The following is a 19333-nucleotide window of genomic DNA, read 5'->3' as shown; positions in this document are numbered from 1 at the left end:
TAACATTGAACTTTAAGAAACTCTGTACCTAGCATGCCTGCTGTGGCATTGGTCATTGCATTCTTCATGAAAGAATAGGAATGTAATAAAATCCAGTTAGATTGGCCTGGTGGAGAGTGTACCAGTCTAATAGCACAAAGACCATAGGTTTAAGTTATACCTTGAGCACAAGTGCTGTAGAAACTCTCATCTTGATCACTGCTGGAAAATTTGATGGCAATCAAAGTCTAATTGTAATCCTAAGCAGATATGGGTCACGAATGACATCATCATAGCAAAATAAAATATTTATTGACCAATACCTGCTATAAAATGCATGTAAAAATGAGGATTAATTACATATTATTATTATTAATCTTTTTGGAAATAAATGGATAAAATTCACTAGAATATGGTTATGAGTCAGTTTATAAAGAGGAAAATCGAAGAATTAAATTCCTGGCTGGTAAAAATGTCAGCAAATCGTGACTCGATGAAATCAAAAATCCATTTTATGGAAACCAATCAAATGATATTAAATTTCATGCATGCATATCAAAATGTGAACAATTCATTGCATTAATTACTACTATACATTATGCTCACGCTAAAATTCGAAATGGAAATAAAACAAAATGTAAAGAAACATAATTGTAAGGTCATTCAATACTTCTGGAAATTCATCAAGTAAAAAACAAGATGCTTTCAAAATTTTCCCTCCCACAAATGTATTCTCAGAGTTTCTAGGTACGAGGGCACCATGGAAAATCCTGGGAATTCAAGCAGAGTAAGGAAAAATCTGGAATTTGTCCATAGTCCTATGACCAATTAGAGCTTCAGGGAAAAAAGTGGGCATTTGCTCTGAGAAAACTAATTTCTTTTGTTATATTGCTTAAACTTAAAAGTTAAAAATCCCCTTCCAGTCTACTGATTCTCCACATTCATTAAATACAAACTGTGTGGCCTCCATTGGCAAACGGGATACAGCATGACAGGTACAAGGAAGCCAGGAGCATAATTAGGGCTCAGATTCATGTTTGATCTTTATAAGGAATGAATAGTTATAAAAACCTCCATTTTAGAATTACTACTTGACTAAATTTGCAATTTTCCATTTTATTTTTAAACTGTAGCGATAAAGGAGTACATAGAGCATTAGTGAAACTTTTTCAATTATTTGTGAGTGAAGATTTGAACATTAAAATAAGATCTGATGCTTTTCCTGGGATATTGCTTGTAGAAATACCTCTCAGACCTTTTACTTAGAGAGTCTTCATTCTGGCCAAAGTTTCCATGATCAATTTGGGCGCCAAAACATGGGCCAGAATGGAGACTCTTACCTGGTGGAAGACCCCAAAAAAATTTCTATACATTAGATTATTTACATATTGACAACAGATATGTGAACTAATATATCTGTTTAATGATACAGATCTTTGGGAAAAGGGAAGGAGACTACCGTCTGCATTTTCACTAATCTCCCAGCTTTGAGAGACTCTGATTTCCCAAATCTAAATTTTCCATGATTTCTTGCAAAAAGAACTCCTCAAAAACAGTGCTCGAATATCTCAAGGGAAATTTTGATACAGAAGACCAATATAAGAGCATGGTGATAACTATAAATGTGGGTCTACATGATTAATGTGTAATGCACGACCTGTTGACCACCTCAAGGTTTTGGGAATGAAGTTGTGTTGGCTACTTATTTAAATATGATAATTTAATTTACCCTTTGGGAATAGGCTCTACCTCATCCCATAGATTTGTGCTGATGTAGAGCCTAGGTAGTTATCCTAGCCCTCTAGAAAGAAACAAGAATTTCACCAGATAATTAAGCAAGGACGCAAAAGAATCTGGAAACTTCATCATGAATTGAGCTAGGCACATAATTCTTTGCTGAGGAAATGTAAAATTAACAATATATGTTTTGGCTTTTTTGGATTTTGATTGATCAGGTTATGACTTTCAGCTTTCACTTGGTGCATGTTTGAGTCAAACTGAACCTAATCTATACTCTCATGTTGCATATTTAAACCATGATGCATGATTATGCATGGGTGTTAAGGTATTTCTTTAGACATCTAATAGTGACTCATTTTTTACAATTGAAATTCTGATTGAGATTGGTATGGATTTAAATATTTTATGGTTACAAAAAGCAGCTATATTATAGCAAATTTTATCTTATCTTAATATTTCAAGAATTTACTTGGTCTTGAGATGATTCAGAATTTACCATAAGTGTTAGATAGTTCATTAAAACATAAATACAGCTTTGTGTCTATTTTATTTTTTGAGAAATAACTTATAAGAAAGCTATTTTTTATATAAATTCACTATGAAATGATTACTTAGTATTTAATCAGAAGAAAGTAGATTTTATGGTTTTTCTCAGAAAAATCTGTTTCATACAGTCTGAATTAAAAGTCATTACTTTTATCACACATAACCTAGTATTATATAAATGCGACTACATTATGAATCTATGGCCTTTACCAAAATCTTTTCTCTTTTTCCTAGTGACATGAGTCGGGAGAAGCCAACTCCTACTTCGGTGTCCTTTTCAGGGCAGCCAACGGGAGGGGAAGGCCTCCCATCACCCCCTTCCCCACTCCAATCAAAGTCCCACATAATCCCAGCTCCCCCTGCATTCCTGGAGCGAGGAAAGGGGGGGATGACGTCTAGCCTCTCCCTCCCCAAGCCCCCTCCCGTCGTCTTCCTGTCACCACCACCACCTGGAAGGGATGCCCTCAGGAGAGAGCTTGACCGGAGCATTCGGAAGCATGGAAGAACAGGTGATTTATACAGTAAGAAATGAAGAAATACTTGAGTCTTCTGAGTAGCTTGAAAAAGTTGAAAATTAGTGGGAATGGTGGTATAAATTATATTAGGTAATGGGCTTGTGAATAAGCTTGAGCTTTTCCGGAGGAATTTCCATAATCCTTAAACCAGTAGGTAATGCATTGTAGTAGCTGAGTATTTTAGTGTAGTGATACAAATGTATTCTGGGTTGCTACAAGACAGGAATCTCAAAAAGCAGGAGAAGCTAGCGGAACTAAAAAATTTAGTAGTTGGAAATAATGGGAAGTCGATTAAATTTATAATGTAGCTGTGACAGTCAGAGATTTTAAAATCCAAAAATCGTTGACAATTGATGGCTGATATCAATACTGAAATTTTGTTTTGTGATTTGACATTTTGAAATTACCAAGGTGTATGTATAACCATGAATAGCATAGAGCTTGTTGTATTTATGAGCCATGATGTATTTACACATCATTATATTTACTGATATGAATGAAAACCATAATTCAAAAACTGTAAATCTTTAGACACATTGTGAAAAGAAAGAAAGTATACTTGGTTTCTTTTTAACTTTGGAAAATATTCAATAACACCATTTGAAAACACCCTCAGAATGGAGTTTGGACAACTCTCGTATTTATGTTTATGTTCAGAGTTATTACTTTTGGGAAAGTAGGACAGCCTATATTTATTTTTTTAAATTTTTGTGGCGTTGTGTTGGTACTTCTGTCTCTCACGTATACCTAAAAGTTGGGCCATTTTGAATGTTCACTTAATTGTTGGTAGCTGTTTTGCATGGGCATGTTTTGACTTGTCTTTGATTTTTGCCTGTCCCAAAAAATGGATCAAAGATTCTGTATCAAAATTATTGTGAAAAACGAAATTAAGTGCACGGGCGCATTCTGAATGTTGACTGTAGTATATGAAGAAACTACCTTGGACCAAAGCAACGTTTATCGGTGGTACAAAATGTTCTCAGAGGGCCGAGAACGACGAAGAGCGTGCCGGACGCCCGAGCACGGCAACAACAGACGAAAGCATTGATTAAGTGAAGAAAATAGGCCAATAGGGATATTGGCCAATCATCGAATCACCGTTAGCGAAGTTGTTGAGGACCTAAGCATATCGATTGGCTCTTGCCATTCGATTTTTACCAATGACTTGGGCATGACACGGGTCGCCGGGAAACTCGTGCCAAAATTGCTCAATTTTGGCCAAAAACAGCAACGCATTAACATTGCTAATGAGGTGTTGGACTCTATCGGCGACGCCCCAAATTTTCTCCAGAGGGTCATAAATGGTGACGAATTATGGATTTATGGTTATAATGTGTAAACCAAAGCTCATCATCCCAATGGAACCTGCAGCATGAGCCAATACCGAAAAAAGCGCGCCAAGTTCGGTCGAACGTGAAAGTTTTGCTTACAGTTTTCTTCTATTGCAGAGGCGTGGTGCATCATGAGTTCTTGCCACAGGGTATAACGGTAAATAAGGAATATTAATTTTAAGTTATGCACAATTTGTGCGAAGCAATCCGCCACAAACGCCCGGATTTGTGGCAGAACAAAAATTGGCTTTTGCACCATGACAATTATAATCACCCTGCTCGGGGATCGAGATAGTGCGGGGGCTAAAGTACTGGCATCCCACCCCAGAGGGCCTGGGTTCAAATCCCGGCGGTGTTGAATATTTTTCAGAGTTATGTCGATCCCTACTTGGGGTGCTTTGTGGAGGGCACTTTGAGTGAGTATGACGCTGTCGGCCCCTTGGCGCTTTTCGTAAAGAGGAGGCTAATGCCGACGCCGGGTTTCTCTCCACCCTTCATTCTTTCCTGTCCTTCCCCTATGGCGCAAATGACCTCAGCTGTCAGTCGCCTCCCCTAAATACCACTACTACCCCTGCTCACACATCGTTACTTGTGCACGAATCTTTGGCCAAAGACAACACACTAATAATAATAATAATAATACTTTATTCATTTTAAAAATGATACAACCATATTAAATGTCATCAATATAAGTATTATTTAACATATAAACATAGTTTCTTAAATGTGATGAAAATTGTCACAAAAGAATTCATCCAATGAGTATAGTGGGTGAGCAAGTAACCAGGTATATACCCTATTCTTGAAACTCTGGATACCATCTGATTTCAACTGAGTAGGCAGATAGTTATACAGTCGTATGTTCATATTGTGAAATGTGTTGTAAGTTAATGACAATCTACAGTAAGTAGTATTTAGATTCGATTTACCTCTTGTGGAATAGTTATGGAGGTTGGATCTTAATTGGTAAGTTTCTAGATTAACTTTCACATGAATCAGAGCCTTAAAGATATACAAACAAAATACAGTCATGATTCTATACCTAATAAAAAAAGGTTTGCAGGAATCACGTGGTGGTATATTAGCAAGAGAGCGAATAGCTCTCTTTTGCAGTAGCAAAATTTGTTTAACATGAGGGGAATGACCCCATAACTCAACACCATAATTCAAATGACATTGAAAGAAGGCATGGCGAAGTATTAAACGATACTCATTGGAAATGAGAAAGTTGAGCTTTCTTAACATATGAACAGCTTTACTCAGTTTATTACAGGTCTGACTGATGTGAGTCTCCCAATTAAGTTTTGTATCAATATAAATTCCTAGTATTTTAGCAGTTTCAATATCAGTTATTTTTGATTTAAGACTGCACACAATATGCTGAGTTTTGTTAGTATTTAATTGTAAATGATTAACATCAAACCATTCCTTAGCCTGTTTTTGGGTAGCGCTAGATTGTAACTTTGCATCTTCTAGATGTTGACACTTTTGCACAAAAGTAGTGTCATCAGCATATAAAACAGATCTAGGTTTCATATTACAGGGCAAATCATTAATCATGATAATGAAAAGTACTGGGCCAAGCACAGAGCCCTGTGGTACACCACATTTTACTTTAAGAGCTGCAGACCGAGAGCCATCAAGTTCAACCAATTGGTGGCGATCATCCAAATATGACTTCATTAGTTTCAGTGCAACTCCCTTAATACCATAATATTCTAGCTTTGTTAGTAATATTGAATGATTAACACAGTCGAAGGCCTTACTAAGATCACATAGTGTCACTGAGACTGATTCCTTTTCTTCAAATGCATTAATGACATAATTAACTATGGACTCTACTGCCAAAATTGTAGATTTCCCAGATCGAAAGCCATACTGGGATTTGGAAAAGAGATTATTTAACTCAAAAAAATTACATATTTGATCTTTCATAATAGCTTCAAAAATTTTACCAAAAACGGGGACTATGGAAATGGGGCGGTAGTTAGCTAAATCATCTTTATCACCTTTCTTATAGACAGGTACTGTTTTGGAATATTTTAGAGCTGTTGGAAAATCTCCTGTCTCAAAACATAAATTGACTAACATTGCTAATGGTTCCGCAATGAGCACAATAATGTCCTTTATTGTGGTTATGGTTCAGAAAGACCATAAATATCCTTACTGTTGGATTTTTTAAATTTTTTAACAGTCGATATAATATCAAGTGGAGTAACAAAATTCCATTTAAAATTTAAATTATTTGGAGGAAGATTTTGCAGCATATTACCAATATTGGCAGCATCAACTTTTCGAGAGAACAAATTGTCTTCAATTGTAATGATGCTGCAGCCACCGTATTCCCCAGATCTGGCCCTCAGTGACTTTTTCTTGTTCCCGGAACTGAAGAGGCCCATGAAAGGACGACACTGCACTACGATTGATGAGTTAAAGACTGCATCGAAGGAGGAGCTGAACAAGATCATGAAAAATGATTTTTGGAAGTGCTTGGAGGATTGGAAGAAACGTTGGCACAAGTGTACAATATCTAATGAGGAGTACTCTGAAGGGGACAAAATAGATATTCATGAATAAATGAGTAATTTTTGAAAAAACTCAAAAGTCGCGATACTTTTCGAACTGACTTCGTATCTTGTGATTTAATCCCTAATCTCTAAATGTAGCTTTTGTGAAGTGATATTAGGAACACATCAACCACTTCATGAAATGTCACAGTATTGTATTTCAATTTATAAATGTGTTTTCTTCTAGCTTTGCAATAGTATCATTCATAAATGTGCAAAAATGACCCTGAAAATTCCCAGCATATATTAATTTTTTCGAAGAAAACTTTTTGGCTGAAATATACTTCAAAATATTTGGGTATCCCAATTACTTGTTTAATCTTCATCTCCCTTCCAAAAGCAGGTGATAAGGATTCAGAAAAATGCATCACCTATTTATATTGATTTCCATTTGCATTTTAGTTCCTGTACATGTGAACTGGTCAAAGTATGTATTTATTACATATCTTGTTTCTTCGTTATAATCAGTAATGCGGTATTACCTGAACTATTTATTTCAAAGGCATGCTTGGATTATTGAGGCTATAGTCTAAGTAGACTGCTATGAAGTGATTCAGTTGTCCACCGTCAAAAGTCTCCTATATATTTGATTCTCTAGGAAAAATGAAGAGAAGGGCTGGAAGAGTATAATAATAAGCATGCTCAAGCTTGGTATGTTTTTGAAGATAAAAATTATTCCACTTTTTTTATACTTCTGAAGTTCTGTATGGAATCCATATATGCACAGTCATTTCTTCATCTTTCTCTAATCAGTCCATAAAAGCTAGCATTATTTATAGAGTAAATTAAGAAACTATTTTTTTCAATGGTAGTGTGAAGGATCTCAGGTTTTCCTGGCGTATGGTATTCAAGAAGTTCTCTCGGGTTTCCCACCGGGTCAGGTTGCAGTACACCGACGTTTCGAAGGCTGACTCTGCCATCGTCTTCAGGGTGAAGTGTCTCTGTTATCATCTTCACCCTGAAGACGATGGCAGAGTCAGCCTTCGAAACGTCGGTGTACTGCAACCTGACCCGGTGGGAAACCCGAGAGAACTTCTTGAATGGTAGTGTGCTCAACCTTGTGAGCATTCATCTTGAGGAATTAGATAAAATTTTAAAAATTCACGAAAAATTTATTAATTTTATGTTTTTATTTAATAAAAAATTTATTGATGTATTAATGCCAGTTTGTTTTAAAAATATTAATATATGAGAATCGGGATTGGAATAGGTAAAATGTTAGAACTGGCTCATCACTACCTGTAATATTGCAGCATAGGTTTTGCGGGGGTCCTTTTCTTTTGGAAATCAGCACATATATATCTACCTACCTATCAACATTTATCAAAATGTAAAAAGAACAGATATGAATGATAACATAATCAAATTTTCATCAAGTCCTAAAAAGTTGTCGAGCATAGCACATACTATATTTAAAAATTTCATTGCAGTTTGCTCCTAATGACATATGTAGTTGGACACAATCCCATTATGTATGTCATTAGAAACAACAATAGTGTATGAAGAGATTCTAGGTCTGCAGGACAGATCTCTTGCTCTCTCTTTTAGGTCTTATTTATCAATGATAAGCAGTAGCATATTTTTTTGTGGATTCATTGCATTTTTTATTTTTAATAACAAGGAAAGAATCTTATAAAGTAAGTTTTTATTGTCTCCCACTTTTCCTTTTTCCTTATCTCAGCATTTCATGAAATGAAATATGTAAGGAACCATCTGCTAAGCTTCAGCTTGTTCTTTCACTATTTTTTTCACACTTAGTTGATATCTTGTCGCTCAAGACTAGCTGTACTAATTTCCATGAAACTCAGACTTTATTAGGGACGTCTTATGTTGAGTATGTGTCATATCTCATTCTGGATATCTTTTCAGGGTGGGCAAAATAAACTACGATAACAATTCATAACTTTAACAAACGAGTGTTTGTATGACAATGAAGCAAAAATTGTAAAGATTTTATTTAGATACTGTTTTTATTATGATGATGCTGTTTCTAAACGATTTTCAATGGAAAAATCAGTGGAGGTACTAAAGGAGTTTAAAAGTTTACAGTGTCTGATATATGGTATGTGGTGTTTGATGTGGGAAGAGAGGTGGGACCAAATGATGGACATAGATATTAGCCGATATGTGCAGAGTGACTTTAGGGAAGGGATTTCCTATCTCTGTATCCATACTGCAGTCAGCCTACATCTTCTATCTCAAACCATAATTCAAATTGATAGCTCATTCACTTTGTGCTTGAGAATAGTTTGCATTTATCTCTAAATTCATCTAACATCCATGCATTTAATTCAATGACTATTCTGTTTTAAAATCTTGGCCAATTCAAAAGAGTAGATCTAATGATGACTTTAATACCATGAAAACATAACCTGATGTAAGGAAGAGGACCAAGAAAAATAAAAATATATGGGCTAAATAGTTTTTTTGTCTGCAGTAGTACTTGGCATTTTTATGAATTTGAAATTTGTGCTCTTGGTACAGCTATTTGTTTTGTTACAAAAATGCTGTACGAGTATTATTTGCTGGTGCATGCATAATAGTTTTGTAATTGCATGAGGGGCATACATCCTTATTAGCTTTTTAGTAAGTAATTGATATTTGAGTCAATTGACCTATTTTTTTGTGTTATGACTGTTGGCTTTCAACAATTAATTTCAAGAGAAGTGTCAGAAGGTGGAAATTACTTGTAAACCTTTTTAGAGGCTTTCAAAACGGTTGAGATATTTTTACATTAGTTATAAATGATTGTGCTCATTAACATAATCCCAGTAATAAGGAATGCATAAAGTTACAAATTCTCCATATAAATGTTACTATAGCACTTTAACTTTCATTACTTTCACAGAATGTGAGCTATGGATCAGTAAAAACTATCTGTTTTGATTCCTAAAAAAGATACAGTTTCTAGAGAGAATTCTTAAAATTAGTATAATTATAAAAGAACCAAGAAACCATTCCTGTTGAATACAAATGATTCCATCAATGAATTACTGAAGCATTTCATCAAATGTTCTGGTATTTATTCAGTAAAGTTTATTTTGACTTTGAGAGGGTATTATTAGTTACCAGTATCAGTAGTACCATTAGTAGTTATAATAATTTGCTGTTTTTTTCATTGATTGAAATAATCTTTCAATTTATCATTCTTTGCACTTCTTTTAATAAACAATTAACTCTTGGCCTTTCATGAAATCAGATGCACTCTCTTTTACATTTTCAGAATCACTAGATTTGGAACACCTTCGAGCTATGGCACCCGAGAAGCCGTCCACTGATGAAAGATTGGAAATTCTTAGGAAGAAATATTTCCTGCCATAAGACTTAACGAGGAAAAATTGAAATCAGTTTCATTCACTACCGAGAGTCTATGTTTTTTTGATTGGACAAACTTACTTCATGTATTTCATGCAAGTGAGCCCTTTGAAATAGTTGTTATTTTTGTAGACTCTCGTGAAGTTTTAGATGCATTTACAATCATGTTTAAAATGTCAGGGAAAGCATGACAGGGTGCTGAATTTAATTTTCTTTTTGTCAGCTAAGAATAGGAATTTTTCATGCTGTAAACCAGCACATGGTAACATTTGAAAAACAGAGTTGAGAACCTATAGCCAGACTGAATAACATGTCCATTTCATTTGTACGTAAATATTAAGAAAATCATTACAATATTTCCTTTAGCATGGTTTAGGTTTATTAGAGCAGGAAACACAAGTTTTGGAGATAAAATCACAGCATGACCTGCTCAGAAATATTTTCTGTGACTTGTGTATATGTTCATTGTGCTGCCCTGCTAAAGCTAGTTGGCTGTCATCTGCTGTTTGATATTAATCTGTTAAATCAATGAGGAAGTTGGACAATGTCTGGAGATATGTTACCATGGTTTTTATCCAGGGCAAAATTTTCCAATTGTTCTTTTCTTAGCATGAATATAATGTTTTTAGGAATTGAAATTTTTCTGCTTCTAATGTTTCTTCAGCATTAATGATTATTTCTGCTGAGTATTGAGCTAGAAGAACTTCTTCACATGGTTATTACAAGCTACAAAGGTTCATTGTGCAATTTTCAGTTCCATAAGAAGATTTTGGAGGTGAAACCTTGTTAGCACAATGACATTTGAATAATGTTTTCACTGTCAGCTTTAGGTAAGACTTGATGCTTCTATCAGTCATGCCATTAAATGGTTGTAGTTGTGTCATGTAAATCACCCATCATTGTTGGTAATTTAATCTTTTCTGACTGAAACTGTATACTTATTTAGTTGACCGTGGAATCCATCATTTCCACTTATCCCTCCATGGTAATCCTTCATGTATATCTTATCAGGCAGTTCCTTGAAGTGCATAATAGAATATTTTTGGTTTGATAGATTATTTTTAACATTTATTGTCATTCCAGGTCATAAGTGTGATAATTTTTACCATATTAGTAGTATACCTCTTGAATACTTCATTACATCTCAGTGTCATATGTTTGCCGAACTGATCTTACAATTTAATGTCTTCCAAAATATATCACATAATCAGTATTATGTGCCATGCATGTTAACTATTAATTTATCACTTGACTTAGGTTTAAAGAATTGTAGCCATTAGCTCTAAATAATGTTAGCAAGGTTTCACTGTTACTAACACCATTCTGCATTTCTCTTTTGCTGAATGTCATAAGAAAGGTTATATTCTTGCTGTGCTGTCACACTAAAATATTTTGCAATATTATAATTTTAAATATCTACCATTGTGTATAAGACTTCAAGTTTACAGGAATATCAACTTGACCCTCACAAAAGCGTATTTCGATATATGGATATGTATATACGCCACCAAGTTTTCAGTAACGAGGTGGGAAGTGCTCAAATACATCTAACTTTCAAAAAGCTGCTCCTCTTTTGGAGAAATTGTACACCATACTATACTTTGCCTGTGTAATAAAGCCCTCAGCCATGCTGGAATATGATGTTTCAGTCTGCAAATCAGGACCGAGCTTTCAGATGGCTGTGTTATTTTTACCTTTCAATTTCCCAGCAATATGAAAGTTGCCTCCTGATGGGTAGAGCCAGAAGTTTCATACTACTGTGGCTAATGGCTTTATCAAACTGCATATGATCGGCTCACTATCATTGAGTCAAAAATCCATATGCTATCATTTTTTAACCACATAGTGTCTAAAGAGAATGAAGTTGGCCCACTCATTCCGCTGGTCAACTCCTAGATATAATCCCTGCCCATCAAATATTGATTTGATTGTTTTTTAAGATGGGTTAATGGCACTGAATTATTATCCAGCAAGGAAAATCCCATGCATTTCTTCTCCTTATGAATGTTTCCTATGTGCACTGATTTTCTTGTTTAAAGTAGCATGTTTCTCTTTATATGTTCATTAGCTTCTATTCATTCTCCCTAATATATCACCAATTAAAGCACACGTGAATAGATGAAAATTTAGATAAAATATGCTTCCCTTCAAAATACCTTCTCTACCATTAGATGTTATTAAAAATACCCATCTAATTTCAATCATTGTTCATTCCAGAAAAAAGCATTGTGTTCCATTGGGCCATAATATGTATGCACAGAAGTTGTGGTCAGGGCTATGTTAGCCTGTCATACAGGCTTCCAAAACATCCTTGGTCCAACTATTTATGTTCCTATTCATAAATTTTTTTATCCATAAATATATCCCTCTCCAATAATTCTGGAAAATGACATAACTGATGATTTACAATTCTGTACTTGGACAGGTAAGGACGCGCTAGTTTTATTCAGTAACTCTCATTTCATTCCCCATCGTGTGCAGTAGCTGCATCTACAGCATGCTGTGAACATTGGTAGGCCTAATATGTTGCTCATTTGCATAGCTACAGCTTCATTTCAATTTTGTTTAGGAGGCGTGAACCCATTCTTTGAAAGCTGTTGTGAATCTTGGTCTAATGCTTTCATAGGGCTCTCTAGCAAAACCCATTGTATATACATATGTTAGAGGTCTTGGCAGAGGTAATGAAATATTTCCACATTTTGTTGCATGTGGAGAGTGCTGTTAAAGGTGAATTTGTAAGGAAATATTTGACTCCTGCTTCATGGAAATGAAGTGGAAATTGGGAACTACTGAATTTAATTTGATGCCTTTTAAACATATATTCTCCAGTGTCTTTTAAATTTTTTTAATCGTACTTGGGGATTATGTATAGCATGTAGAATCTTCATTAATTCTCTAAAAAAATAAACTTTATGTCATTTCTGGACTAAAGCAGTGCTGTAAGATTTACCTCAGTGCAGTATTACGGCCAAAAGATGTTGAACAAAGGTGTATTCAAAATTTTCTTTTTATGCCTGATTACTCCACTTATTTTTTGGACTAACTATTTGAAGTCATGGGGTGGATTGTGATAAGCTGCATCTTTATTAAAGACTTGTGTTGTTTCTCTGTTTTGCATATCAACAATGCATACAATTGAATTATTTGCAATTCATTTTTATCTGGTTATGATAAAAAATTGAGAGATCTTCTTCAGAGTGTATTTTTGCTTGTATTGTTATGATAAAAATATTAGCTGATGTTTGTATAGTTATGTTCAAACTTAAATTGGAAATCCGTTAGAAGCTCCATCAATAAAAATCAGATTATTATTATTATTTTATGAATTAGTCAGGCATAGTAATATCGAGAAAGATTGAAATCACATTCTTTTAGTTAACACCATGTGCAACAATATTGGCATTTTTATTGATTAAGAGATATATTCCTGAATATTTAGAGTTGAATGTTTCATCAATGATCTCACAATGTATTGTTTTGTTGATGTTGTTGTTGTTGTTTAAAAATCTTTGTATTATCTGTACATTGAATGAGACTATGATTGAATAAACTATATGTGAGCAACTGAACTATTTGTATATTATAATAATTAGTCTGAACTGCATATTTTGATCTTGTCTTTTTTTCTTATTTCTCGTCTTGTATTATACTTCTCATTCTTTCTCCAGAAAAATGTAGTGTAGGTTTAAATAATTTAAAACACCCAAGGATTGTCCAGAAAGGATCCCTGTAATATTTTGAGAGTAATAGCCTTAGTTCCCTTAGAGGTGCTCCCTTTGGGACCTCACATACTTACTTATCCCAGTGTCTTTTCGCCAAATTGATTGGTGAAGTCCTTTTTCAGCATGATCATCTTTGCTGCTGCGTCACATCCTTTTTTATCTTGTCAACATTGAGAATTTTGTGCTGCAGTCGCTGGGGACTTGCTCCAAGCTGCAAACCATGACCCAGGTTTTCTAAAAAGGTCAAAACTGTAGATGAGTCATAACCCTAAAACAAAAGCCCAGTCTTCCCAAGAGTCAGTTGACTAATGAATAAACATTTAAATCTAAATACTAAAACACAAAGAAAGGACACATTAGCATATTTTATGCTCCTAGGGTTAGGCCATCTGTGTTCCTTTTTTAACATATAAGAGGGCTGTCCAGAAAATATCCCATATTTTATTTCATGTTCCTATAGAATCACCCAAAACTTAAGGAAGAATGAAAGAATTTTTTACATTTGCTATGCTATATGATTAAGTTAACGGTTTCAGGCTTAACTTTGTGGAATTCATCTATGATGAGGGTAAAAAATAACAAACTTTTCACTTCCACCCACTTTTAATGTCCAATGACCATGGTTTCGATGATGCCATCAAAACCATGGTCGCAGGAAATTAAAAGTGTGTGGAAGTGAAAAGTTACTGTTATTTTTTACCCTCATGCTATATCATATTATTTATGAGGTAGCTAGAAGTTTTCTAGAATACCATCTGAAGTAAATTAATCACCATCTTGGAAAAAAGTAAAGTAAAAGTATGTGAGAACTATAGGACCATTTGGTTTAAAAGAAATTGCAAGTGTCTTACAGATTTACAAAAATCATCAACAAGAGTCATAAGATTACCCTGAATGACTACCTTCTGGAAGGTTAGTTTGGGTTTGGGAAAGAGTAAGAAATACTATATAGTGAGCATTAATATTAAGTAATTATAGTCAGGCATAGCAATTTGCTGATTACAAATACTTCAAGTATACATAGACTATAATAATTCAGAGTACATTGGAGAAAAAAATATCGTGAATCAGTGCATGCAAGTTAGGATACTGGATGGATAATTGGTAACTGAGAGGGTGAGGCAGAAGGGTTGGTTAAGGTTGTTCATATTAGCCAGCCAAGTGAGCTTAACATTTGTTAGTAGGGGCAATTTAGAATATATATCATAAGTATGCTTTGAGAGTATATTATAGGAAAATAAAAGCAAAACGATTGTTAAAAATAAAAAGGTGAATGCATCAGAGGAGGGGATATATTAATAATAACAGTGGAAAAGTGCACACATCTGGGTGGGCTTAATTCTTAGTGAAACTCGAGAGAATGGTGAGGACATCATGAGAGGAGTTGAACGAGCAAAAGAAGCATTTGAAGAAAAATAGAATTGATAACTAGACTGTCTTAAGAGATAGAGACTATTATAGGGAAAGACATACATATGGATGCTTAGTATTGGCTCATTTCAATACATATTTGAGGCAAGAGGATGAGCATATATAATAATAACAATAATAATACTTTATTCATTTTGAAAAATGGTACAACCATATTAAATGTCATTAATATAAATATTATTTAACATATAAACATAAGTTCTTAAATACGATGAAGATTACCACAAAAGAATTCATCCAATGAGTAAAGTGGGTGAGCAAGTAACCAGGTATATATACCCTATTCTTGAAACTGGATACTGTCTGATTTCAACTGAGTAGGCAGATAGTTATACAGTCATATGTTCATATTATGAAATGCGTTGTAAGTTGATGATAATCTACAATAAGTAGTATTTAGATTCGATTTACCTCTTGTGGAATAGTTATGGAGGTTGGATCTTAATTGGTAAGTTTCTAGATTAACTTTCACATGAATCAGAGCCTTAAAGATATACAAACAAAATACAGTCATGATTCTATACCTAATAAAAAAAGGTTTGCAGGAATCACGTGGTGGTATATTAGCAAGAGAGCGAATAGCTCTCTTTTGCAGTAGCAAAATTTGTTTAACATGAGGGGAATGACCCCATAACTCAACACCATAATTCAAATGACATTGAAAGAAGGCATGGCGAAGTATTAAACGATACTCATTGGAAATGAGAAAGTTGAGCTTTCTTAACATATGAACAGCTTTACTCAGTTTATTACAGGTCTGACTGATGTGAGTCTCCCAATTAAGTTTTGTATCAATATAAATTCCTAGTATTTTAGCAGTTTCAATATCAGTTATTTTGATTTAAGACTGCACACAATATGCTGAGTTTTGTTAGTATTTAATTGTAAATGATTAACATCAAACCATTCCTTAGCCTGTTTTTGGGTAGCGCTAGATTGTAACTTTGCATCTTCTAGATGTTGACACTTTTGCACAAAAGTAGTGTTATCAGCATATAAAACAGATGTAGGTTTCATATAACAGGGCAAGGGCATACATTTATTAAGACTTTAGAGATTTACGAATGAAGAAAGATGGATATTACGTAGAACCTGAATGATCAGTGAGACAAGTGAGCTGAAAATAGCTGAGGAAGAATGGAAGTTTTTGGGAGATATATAAAGGAGGTAGAAAATGTGGGCTTACAAAATATTTAAAGGTGGAGAAAGTTGAAATTTGAGATGGGAGGTCGAACCTTAGTTAAATGTGGAAGAGAAATAAAAAAAATAGACATGAAGGGAGTTCGAAAGTGTGAGGAATTTTCAAAGGTGATGAGGGTGTAGCCGTTTGTCCTAATCATAAGTATTTTAAACCTTAATGAATGTGCATAATAACTTTAAGGTACTGCATATAAAACTTCGGCTTCAGTCTTCCATTTTATTAAATTTATTTTCTCAGCTCTTCTCCAAGGAAGATAATAAAACCTGAAAAATTCTGACGCTAATGGACGAGGATTGAGACTCCTTAGATGTGGGATTAATGCGGATGCTATTGTATGCGAAGGCCTCTCTTCATATATGCGAATCGTCCAAACCCCATCCATCTGGGTTTGGGGTTCGTGTACAATACAGCACGTTTCTCAGACCTCGACCTCGCAAAGGTCGCGTCAAAATGACGCATCGTAATGTTATGCGTATCCGCTCATCAGAAAGACAAATGCTTCGGTTGATTTTTTCTTCTCCTTCTCGGCGTCCAGGTGTTTCTAGAAAATAAAAAAAAGAACAAATAATGACGAATAAGTGACATTTTATTAAATTAACCACTTCTTGCCACTCTAAGGAAGTGAAATGCTAAGTGGGAATCCGTGCACGAAACAATTCCTTTGTTGGAGTTCCATTAGAAACCAACGCTGTCCATTTTACCATTCCCTGTCGAGACTGACTACCTTGTCAAAATTGCAACCTTAATACTACGTGCATGCGAGTGCTACGAGAATAGGAAGGGCGTGAATGCAGAGAAGGGGAGGGTGGGGGAGAAGTGGGCGGGAAGCAGAACGGGGAAGGAGTGTGGGTGAAGATGGACTCACTTCTCCCTCTATTAAGTCGTTTACGTAATGGCCCTTTCGGGCCGCAGCTCCGCGTTTGGCGGCAGCGGGGGATTCGGTTTCTCCAATTGGCCCCCGCCCACCTCCGCGGCCCCTGCGGCCGCTACTTCACGGGGGTGGAAGTTTTGGCGGGTTGCTGGTGGAGGGAGTAGGAAGGACGGGAGAGTAGAAGAGAAGGGGAGCTTCCAGGGTCTGGGATGCTAATGCCACTACTCCAGAGAGAATCCGCGAACAATCTCGATCATGGTAGTACTGAGTACGGGCATTCATTTATCGGAGTCATGATGTTTTTTTACCCCTCGGGAGTAGCCAGAGGGAGTCTTTAATTGTACGGAAAAGCTCTACTTTCAATTACTTCATATTTGATAATAAGAACATATTATTGATTTCGGAGCCTTTTAAGATGAAGATTTTACGTTTCAATAAATTAAAAATTATCTTGTGAAAACCGGCGTCCTCTTTTGCTCAAGACGTTTGGCTAGTACGACCCCACCAAAACCTATCTTGTGTGATTTTCTGACAACCTTCCTGAGAAATCAGAGGCACTTTTAAAGGAAACTGATACTATCTTAAACGGTAATCTGATTCTGAAGACGACAGCCGTGCTGTCGAAACGTCAAATAACAAATTGTGAGTGTCCTTTCTTTGTGTCTCTATATTCTAAAAATCTACATCTGTGTTTTTATATATTTGTGCGTCGCCGAAGAGCGTTCCATTTCGAAGATTATATATATATATATATATATATATATATATATATATATATATATATATATATATATATATATATATATATATATATATATATATATATATATATATATATATATATATATCTAGGGATGTGTAAATTGAGATGGATTGATAGCGGGTATTATTAAAGCGATAATCATAGAGAGTAGTACACAGCAGAGGTGAAGAGAGCCACAAAGGGTGACAATATTACTAAACATACGAGGGTCATCCGGAAAGTAGTACCCGTTCGTGAAATAAAGACACAAAAGTAAATATTAACAAACATAAAAAATTTTATTTGAAAGAGGATACTTTAAACTACTTCTCAACATAATCTCCAAGCAAATTAAGGCATTTGTCATAACGTGTGACAAGTTTCTGTATTCCTGCTGCATAGTCCTTCGCCGCCAGCTCATTGAGATACGCGAGGGACCCATCTTGCACAAATTTTTGCATAATGCAGATGGTGTTTAACAATTTCATGAACAATTGTTCGAGAAACATTGGGAAAATGCTCACAGATGTCATCAATTGTGACGCGCCGATCGTTCCTCACGAATTCGTCAACTGAGCTCACCAGTTGGTCTGTAATGACAGACGGTCTCTCCGAACGCTCATCGTCGTGTGTGTTCCCCCTCCCCATGTTGAAGTTGCGACACCACCGCCGAACAGACGACTCGTCCATTACATTGTCTCCATACACCTCCTTTAATTGGCGATGAATATCACATGGGCGAACGTTTCTTGCATTGAGGAATTTAATCACTGCCCTCACTTCACAACTGGCGGCGTTCTCAATTTTTTTAAACATTGTAAACAATCACAGAAACAACACAGGCAATGCTAGCGTCACGCAACTTGGCTCAGAGAAGGCAGACAAGCCACTGAAGCTATCTGACCTCGTCCAGCGGCTACTCGCGTCGTCAGCACTTCATGCGGCACGAACGGGTACTACTTTCCGGATGACCCTCGTATTAATAGAAAGAAGAGTAGCAAACAAAACAAGTAAGCGATGAAATATTAGTAGAGGTAACAGCAGACCCAACGAATGCATTTTTTATTCAGATTTACGTCCCAGAAAGTAATCATAATGAGTGAGTGACTATTTATACGACTAATAGAGGGAATGATTGTGCGTGGACCTGGAAGAAAGCAGTTGATAGTGAATTGGTAATGTAAGCACTTGATAGTAAAAAGTTTAATTAAAGTGAAGGCCGAAGGGGAGGTGGGTTAAGTAGAATGGCATTGTTTAGAAAAAAATAATGACTGCGGGGAGGACATAAGCATTGTTTTCTAAGAAAAATGATTTAATTATACTAAAACCTGGTTTTTACGCTGCAACAGATGTACATGAAAAAGGCTGGCTGA

The 19333-nt window shown here is 35.4% G+C and overlaps 1 protein-coding gene across 2 annotated transcripts in view; it reads left to right on the top strand.

Moving 5' to 3' along the window:
- LOC139695489 (uncharacterized) overlaps positions 1-13523 on the top strand; it is a 73148-nt gene extending 59625 nt beyond the window's left edge. For both annotated transcript variants that reach the window (XM_071594281.1, XM_071594289.1), the window contains 2 exons: positions 2500-2786; positions 9902-13523. In XM_071594281.1, coding sequence (XP_071450382.1) covers positions 2500-2786; positions 9902-9999 — 385 coding nt within the window. In that variant the 3' untranslated portion in view covers positions 10000-13523. The remainder of the gene's footprint in view (positions 1-2499; positions 2787-9901) is intronic.
- Positions 13524-19333: the final 5810 nt, after the last annotated feature.

The sequence above is a fragment of the Hetaerina americana genome, unplaced genomic scaffold (assembly GCF_022747635.1).
Source record: "Hetaerina americana unplaced genomic scaffold, ioHetAmer1.1.p SCAF_1, whole genome shotgun sequence".
In the NCBI taxonomy this organism is placed as follows: Eukaryota; Metazoa; Arthropoda; class Insecta; order Odonata; family Calopterygidae; genus Hetaerina; species Hetaerina americana.
Note: the sequence above shows the minus strand (reverse complement) of the source record. Positions and strands in the feature narration are given on the sequence as shown.